General features: G+C 27.2%; 1 protein-coding gene across 1 annotated transcript in view; it reads left to right on the plus strand.

Moving 5' to 3' along the window:
- LOC130452374 (angiotensin-converting enzyme) overlaps positions 1-9,089 on the plus strand; it is a 50,420-nt gene extending 41,331 nt beyond the window's left edge. Inside the window, exons 10-11 of the mRNA XM_056791612.1 lie at positions 7,644-7,786; positions 8,208-9,089. Of these exons, the coding sequence (XP_056647590.1) occupies positions 7,644-7,786; positions 8,208-8,383 (319 nt within the window). The 3' untranslated portion in view covers positions 8,384-9,089. The remainder of the gene's footprint in view (positions 1-7,643; positions 7,787-8,207) is intronic.
- The last annotated feature ends 44 nt before the right edge of the window (positions 9,090-9,133 follow it).

The following is a 9,133-nucleotide window of genomic DNA, read 5'->3' on the forward strand; positions in this document are numbered from 1 at the left end:
TTCAATGTATCTCCTAGAAAAAATATGTTTATTAATTAAACCACCTTCATTAGAGAACTTTCTACACATTTTTCATAACGTAGCGAAGGTTATTGGGGCTATATTGTCGTTATAGTGGACATCGATGACGAGAATCGTGGTAATTAACATTTCTACAGGGATTTTTAAAAGTTTATAAGGCCACGAACGTCTTCTTTAGGTAGTTACCTAATATATTTGTGATAGGATTTGTGCCCCGTTTAATGTTCTGCGTTTTTTTGCGATTTGTTAATGTATTTCGCCTGTTATGGAAACTGGTTAGGAATGGAATCTATAAACAACGTTACGCAAGATCTTTTTTCAAAACTTTACTATATCTGGGTTAAGATATTCAGGGACGCCTTTCACAAACTAATCCACGACGTGTATATCGTTGAAATTTGTTTCTTCTGGTTATTTTTGTGTTACATTTTGTTTTTATTGTTGTTGTTGACAAAATGGAGACGTGAAGTAATACTATCGGCCGCCATTTTGTTTTTTAGGTTCTACAAAATGGAAAATACATCAGATTTTAATGAATTTTTGATAACTTTGTTATAAATAATTAAATGAATTGAAATTTTTTTTCTTAATCCATACAAAAAAAACAAATCATAAAAAAATTATGAAAAAATGTTGATTTTTCATGTTCTAACAAATTAAAATAATAAAATTTTCCCTCACAATTAACTTTTTCTCACTTATTTGCACTTTTTTATTTTTTTTCAAAATGTATTTTTCATGTAGATAAACAAAAAACTTCGTTTGATGCTTTGCAAAAATATATTTAAAAAAAATGTAGTTATTACAACATTTAAAGCCATAAAAGTGTAAAAAATATTCAAGTGGGATATTTTTCTCACTATTTTTCATAAACACGATAAAAAACAAACATTTCGAAAAAAAATTCATCAAAAAACGGATGATTTTTTCTATTTATAGAACCAAAAAAAAACAATATTATAAAATTACTAAGACGACTGTCAATAAAATGAGAACAAAATATAAAAATAGAAGAAGAAGAATACCAAAAAAGATTGGATATATCTAATTAACAAATCCGGAAAAAAATGGGGATAAACCCCCCGTTTTCACCGAAATTTTTGCTCCTAAATTCGTTTGCTCTCCCGAGCCCTTTCAAAGTTATATCGATTTAATCAAATATCTCCACAAATATTGATTTTAGAAAAAAATTTTTCATACAAAAAATGAAGCTTATAAAAGTTTGTACAAAAAGGTTACATACATTTTTTACGTAAATCTATTATTTAGGCTATTATGACTCAAAATATCTCGACACGTAGTAAATTTGACACATTCCGAGGTAATTTGAGTCATAACAACAAAAACAATAGACTTACGTAAAAAATGTATATAACCTTTTTTGTAGAGCTTTTTATGAGCTTTCTTTTTTGTTTGAAACATTTTTTTCTAAAATCGATATTTTCGCTATTATTCAGTAAAATTGTTATACCTTTGAAGGGGGCCGAAGGGCAAACGAAACTTTATCGGTAAAAATACTTTTACAAATTATTTTCTCTAACGAAAGACAAGCTTTTTAGAAAATTACGGTGAAACCGGGAGAACATTATCCCAAAAATTCATAGAAATTAAAAAAAAAACAGAAAAGAAAAAAATAGCAGAAAAAGAAGAAGAATTATGGTTATCTACTCATGATATGATGTTTATGAAAAAATCTTTTTTTCCTATACTTCATGCCATCAATAAACTGTTGAACTTATTGAAATCACGTCGTCAAAAGCAAATATTTCTCACTTCAAAAATAACTCTCCTTGTATAATAATAACTTCACTCTAAAGCATAAAATACGAGAGCTAATTTCATTGTCCTACCGATTTATAATAAAAAACATCAATAAAGATAAACGATCAATGACAGAACAAAGCGACTACCCCCGGTAAACAAAATCTAAATAATAGCAGTCATATCTTATATCCTAATCTTTTTCGTTTCATACTATTGGGATCGCGGATAATAGGATATTGTTGATTAAACGGCAACGCCGCACGATATTATCGTATTAATGAAGTAGCCCTCGTATATGCTATAATTTGTATTTTTTTCCTGGTATTTTTTCCGAAATATAAGCAAGGCTATAACGAAATTAACATTTAATATATTTCTTGGTAAGTAATTAGAGGAAAAAAAAAAGGTATGTATGTGTAATAATAACAATTTTATTTTCGTGTGAATATTCATTTCCAATCGGGAGTGTCTATCAAGGATAGCTATGACGCGGATTACGTCATAATATAGTCCGGTGAATAAATGAAATTTTTACGGTTTTGTTTATGTTAGTTACGATTGTTTCGAGAGGATTTTTTATTTTATTTATTACGAAATCTTTTATTTTCGTTTAACTTCGACTGGATTGTCGATTATTATAATGTCGTAAAATGGAATTTATTTAACTGGACTGTTTTATATGTAACGTATAAACAAAGAACGAACTGCAAGTGAACGGTTTCTGTTCCAAGGATTTAAATAACTAATTTATGGGGAGATCTATTACGAGATACTTTTACTTCGGTTAACAGGATGTTTTTGATTTCATCATACGTTTCCTCTTAAGAAACGTTCCATTTTTCAAGGGTATTACGGTTTTAACATGAAAAAAAAAAACCTTCGTTGTATGTCTTTGTACGGAATGAAATGCTTTTCTAATTACCACTCGTCTTTTTGATCATTATTAATTTATCTATGACCTGAAGTCTATCAACATTCTGGTTTTTAGTCATTTTCAATTTGTCTATGATCAGAAGTTTGTTATCATGTTTCCTTTCGAACATGCAACATTTGTCTACGGTCAATTATTACCATGTTTTATAGATATTTTATATTTATCTATGATCTAAAGTTGATTATCACCATGATTTTCAACCATTTACTATTTATCTATGAACGAAAATTTATAGCTACTAGGTTTTTGCTATCGTATAAAATTAATCTATGATCTAAAATTGATTGTCATTATGCTTTTCAGTTATTTGACATTTGTCTGTAATCAAAAGTCGATTATTATACTGTGTAGTACAGATTTGATATTTAACTTTGATCTAAAATTTATTTCCATTATGCTTTTCAATTATATAAAGTTTTTCTATGATCACAAGTCGATTTTTATCCTGTTTGCTACAGATTTGATATTTATCTATGATTTAAAGTTGTATTACCATGCATTTCAAAATTCAATCATTTATTATTTATCTATGATCTAAAATAGTTTGTCATTATGCTTTTCATTTATTTGACATTTGTCTGTGATCACAAGTCGATTATTATCCTGTTTGCTACAGATTTGATATTTATCTATGATTTAAAGTTGTATTACCATGCAATTCAATCATTTATTATTTATCTATGATCTAAAATTTATTTCCATTATGCTTTTCAATTATATAAAGTTTTTCTATGATCACAAGTCGATTTTTATCCTGTTTGCTACAGATTTGATATTTATCTATGATTTAAAGTTGTATTACCATGCATTTCAAAATTCAATCATTTATTATTTATCTATGATCTAAAATTTATTTCCATTATGCTTTTCAATTATATAAAGTTTTTCTATGATCACAAGTCGATTTTTATCCTGTTTGCTACAGATTTGATATTTATCTATGATTTAAAGTTGTATTACCATGCATTTCAAAATTCAAACATTTATTATTTATCTATGATCTAAAATTTATTTCCATTATGCTTTTCAATTATATAAATTTTTTCTATGATCACAAGTCGATTATTATCATGTTTGCTACAGATTTGATATTTATCTATGATTTAAAGTTGTATCACTATGCTATTCAATCATTTATTATTTATCTATGATCTAAAATTTATTTCCATTATGCTTTTCAATTATATAAAGTTTTTCTATGATCACAAGTCGATTTTTATCCTGTTTGCTACAGATTTGATATTTATCTATGATTTAAAGTTGTATTACCATGCATTTCAAAATTCAAACATTTATTATTTATCTATGATCTAAAATTTATTTCCATTATGCTTTTCAATTATATAAATTTTTTCTATGATCACAAGTCGATTATTATCATGTTTGCTACAGATTTGATATTTATCTATGATTTAAAGTTGTATCACTATGCTATTCAATCATTTATTATTTATCTATGATCTAAAATAGTTTGCCATTATGCTTTTCAGTTATTTGACATTTGTCAGTGATCAAAAGGTATTTCTCATTCTGCTTTTTCGTCGTTAAATATTTATCATTGGTTATAAAATGATGTTTTTCTTAATTATTTCATATTTATCTATGGTCAAAAGTTGATAATCAACTTGCTTTTAATTATTTTATCATTTATCTATGATCAATAGCTATTTACTTTAAGACTTTTCAATATTTGAAAATTTATCTATAATCATTATGCTGTTTCAATCATTTAAAATTTATCTATGATTAAAAGTTGATTATTAACCTGCATTTAAATCATTTATTATTTATCTATGATCAGAAATTGATTGCCATTATGTTTCGATCGTTCAAAATTCGTCTATGAAGAAAAGTTGATCTTCACTCTGCGTTTCGATAATTTGATATTTATCTATGGTCACAAATACATTTTTAATCATTCTATATTTATCTATAGTCAAAATAATTTTGTTCATGATTAAAAATTGACTATTAAACTTGTTTTCAATAATTTCATATTTATCTATGATCAAAAGTAGATAATCAATTTGCGTTTCAATCATGTAAAACTTATTCATAGTTTAGAATTGACTATTCAACTGCTTTTTATTCATTTAATATTTATCTATGGTCAAAAATTGACCTATCAACTGGTTTCTAATCATTTATCAACCTGTTTTTCTAAATTTCATCATTTATCTATGAGCAGAAACTGATTATCGCCCTCCTTTTCAATCATATAAAATTTTTCTATAATTAAAAAGTAACTAGTAATCTGTTTTTTTTATCATTTCGTATTTATCTATGGTCAAATCTTAATTGTCAACCTTTTTAATCATTTATCATTTTTCTATGGTCAAAAGTTGATTATTAACCAACTTCTAAATTATTTAGTATTGATCTATGATCAATAGTTGATTATCACTCTACTTTCCAATTATTTGAAATTTGTCTATGGTCTAAAATTTACTACTAAACTTTAATCATTTGATTTGTATCTATTGTCAAATCTTGATTGTCAACCTGCTTTTTAGCTGTTTATTGATTTTACTATTTTTCTATGGTCAAAAGTTGATTATTAACCAGCTTATAAATTATTTAGTATTTATCTATGATCAATAGTTGATCATCATTCTGCTTTTGAATCATTTGAAACTGATCTCTGATAGAGTTGATAAATTAATTGACGTTTATAATTTTTAATGACGTCATCAGAACATCCGCTATCAAGTTGAAACTTGAATAAACCATAGATTAGTTCCTGTAACCATTTTTAAAAACGCCTCTTATCTGGACGTAATACATTTTGTCTCGTTATTTTTCACAATATTTTTAACACGGAACGTTAAATTTGTCACAAAACTCCAGTATCTTATTCTGACCATAACCTATTTCTTCTACAGATTTTACATCACATAATTCATGGGACAAACTGTATACTTCTTTTTCCTATTATCAACTACGAAATACTGGAACCGTAGTAAAGAAACTATTTCCTTTTATGTCTGTAGCTTACAAACGATAATGACGTAACATTGTTTATAACAAAAATCCCTTTCATAGTAATCGATATTATAAAAATTACGTTGCTAAGAGACTAAGAGAAAGTTAACATATTTTATTTCATTTGTAACATACTCGTTCATTTAATTTCTCCAATTCCAAAAAGAAAATAAACGTAAACGCGTAAAACAATTATGAAAAAAAAAATAATTCATACACAATTTTCTTGTGCAATGTCGTTTGAGAAATCTCACGGTGTAGCTTCCTGTCGACATACAATCATAGGCGAGGCACATCGATCTACAACTATTGAATTTCATCGTCTATTTCCATTATTTGTGCAACCCGAGACGTATCATACATTTATACAACTTATTATACAAGATCGATACTAAATTAACATGATAATAAGCGGCCGGAAATTCCGTGATCGGATTACAAATTCCAAGGTTTCGAAAATATTTTAAAGAATAATTTTATTAACCACAAGAATATTCCAAATGGAGTAACGGTTTTTAAACTATCGATTCTATAAATAAATCGCTATTTTGAATCCCTTCCAGATAACTTCAATGACAGGTCGGCCATCGGCCATCTTTGTTGGATAACACATAATCCCATAGGTCATTTCGGGATGATGTCACAACCGGCCGCCATATTGTCTTGGGGGCTAAAAATATTCAGTTCAATTGAAAAAGTTCTTTCTGTGATTTCAAGTCGAATATCACCCTGGTTTTTTCTCATAAAAATATTTGTTTATGATTAGTAGTTGATTATCATCTTGCTTTTTAATCATTTATAATTTGTCTATGATGATAAGCCGATTATTACCCTACTTTTTAGTGATTCGATATTTATCTACGTAATAAAGGTGTTTATCACTATACTATTCAATAATTTATTATTTATCTATGAGCAAAAATTCATTACGCTTTTCAGTTTTCTAAAATTTGTATATGTGGAAAACTTGCTTATCACATGTTTTTTAATCGTTTAAAATTTGTCTATGGTCCAAAATTGGTTAATAACCTGCTGTTAATAACCTGCTTTTCAATCATTCAGAATTGTTTATGGTCATAAGTTGATTATTAAACTACTTTTCAACCATTTAAAATTAATCTAAAATCCAAAATTAATCATTAATCTGCTATTTCATTCAAAATTTGTCTATGGTCCAATATTGATTATTAACCTCTTGTCTAATCATTTCAACTTTGTCTATGGTCAGAAAAGCTTTGACGATAATACGCTTGTGTGTTAGCATGTATTTAAATCTTTGTGTACGATTCCAAAATGACGTTATTGACAGTTCGACTATCTTTGCTGTGTGGCACATAACCCCATAAGCCATTACGGGATGACGTCACAACCGACCGCCATATTATCTTGGGAGACAAATATTGCGTTATGTACATTACAATTATGATTGTAGTAGAGTTTCATTTACATTTTTTTGACAAAAGGTGTTCATTTCAATCAAAACAATTAATTATCTATACACAGGTGAAATAAAATATTTGTCTACCACGACAATATGGCCGACGTTTCAGACCACATTAATCGAAATAACCTTTCCGAATACTTGTTTCCATCATAAATATTCGCCACCCATTCAAAATGGCCGATTTATCAATGTAACATGTTCATTATAATGATTGGATTTATATAAAACGCAGTTGCCTTGTACCGGGCAAGTGGCAACACTGCTACGACATTATGTTTCTAAAAACGGCTCTATTTAGCTGTGTGTGTGTATAGGTGAGTTTAATTATCAATTACCATCCTGACATGAACTTTAATATTATTTCGATCATTTTGAAACCGCTAACTTTTAAGATATCATCCATACAGTTTCCTCGTATTTACAAGACGCATGCGTAATAGTTATGTTGCCACGTTGACATCGTGAATATTTTATTAAGTTAATTAAATTCCAATATAGACAAATTATGGAGAAAGGTTCTTCTCAACCATGGAGAGATGTTTTATTTCAAACTATTGGAGAAAGTCGATTAGATGGTAGAGCTTTGAGGGAATATTTTCAACCGTTAGAAGATTGGCTTCGAAATGAAAATTTACGAACAGGTTAGTATATCAGAGTTTTCCCTATAATTAATTTTTGTCTTTTTTTCATTATTAATTCAATTTTATTAAATATTATAGATATTTTACGTCATAGACATACATACATGTAAGTGGACTTTATTTAGTTGACTTATGACCCGAAGTGTATACGTTTTTACGAGTGTACATTTTTTTTCACGTCAATTTGTTAATAATTATCAAAACTTTCTTATACACTTAACACCCCACTTATTAAAGATTAAAACTTTTTTATCTTATTTTTTAATGATTTAGAATTGAAACGACAGTTGACAGATGACACGACGAACCATTTTGTAATTTAATCGACGAGGAAGAATTTTTGTTGGAATGAACTACACCCCGTAGTGGCAAATAACATATAAACGACGTTTAAAAAAGTGAATTTGTTTTCTTATTACAGGAGAATTTGTGGGTTGGCTTTATGATGGAGATTATTGTAAACAAAGCATAGAAACTGCTGGTCTTCAAGTTTATGGTGGTTTTTACAACGATTCTTCGCAATTAAGATCTACTTTAACGTTATGGTATTTTATTTATTATTCACTCTTATTTTCGGTATATTTTTTTAATTTGTGATATGGGTTCGTTTAATCTAATTGCTCAAAATTATAATTTGTATAAAAATCGACAAGATTTGAGAATGAGTAAAACGATAGTGATGTTAACAAAACTAATAGAAACTATTAAGTGAGAAATAATTTTAAATTTAATAACCTTTATGTGGCACTTGAATCAAATATAAAATTTATTCGAAAATTTCGTGTGGATAGAAATAAATTAAGACTTTTAGCTTCTTTTAAGGTATTGAGGTGGAATGGATCCACAAAGAAAATTCTTGTTTGTTGAAAAATTTTGAATCTATTTATATATAATTATTTTGCTTTGGTACATTTAAAAATGTATTAAATAAATCATAATCTAAAGCAACAAGAACTTTTTTGGGAAAAATCTTTAATAGTTAGGGAAGATCAATATTTAATTTTGGTACATTTGAACTGATATTGTATTTTTAGAAATTAAGCAACTATTTGAAGCTTTCAAAAATTGGTTTTTCTAAGGTATCGAGGTGGAATGTAACTGCAATGAATAACAAGTTTTGTTAGTTGATATTTATCAGTTTTTTGGTGTTTAGTTTTATGACTTCTTAAATTTTGTTGAAAACTATATAAAATTTGATTTAAACCGGAATTTAATAAATAGTTAGAATGATTGATTAATAATAATATTTGTTAATACATGTAGAATACTCATATTTGTAAATAAAATTTGATTTACGTTTAAATATTATCATTTTGGATTTATTTTATAGTTTATACAAGATTGAAT

Source organism: Diorhabda sublineata, chromosome 1 (assembly GCF_026230105.1).
Source record: "Diorhabda sublineata isolate icDioSubl1.1 chromosome 1, icDioSubl1.1, whole genome shotgun sequence".
NCBI classification, from domain to species: domain Eukaryota; kingdom Metazoa; phylum Arthropoda; class Insecta; order Coleoptera; family Chrysomelidae; genus Diorhabda; species Diorhabda sublineata.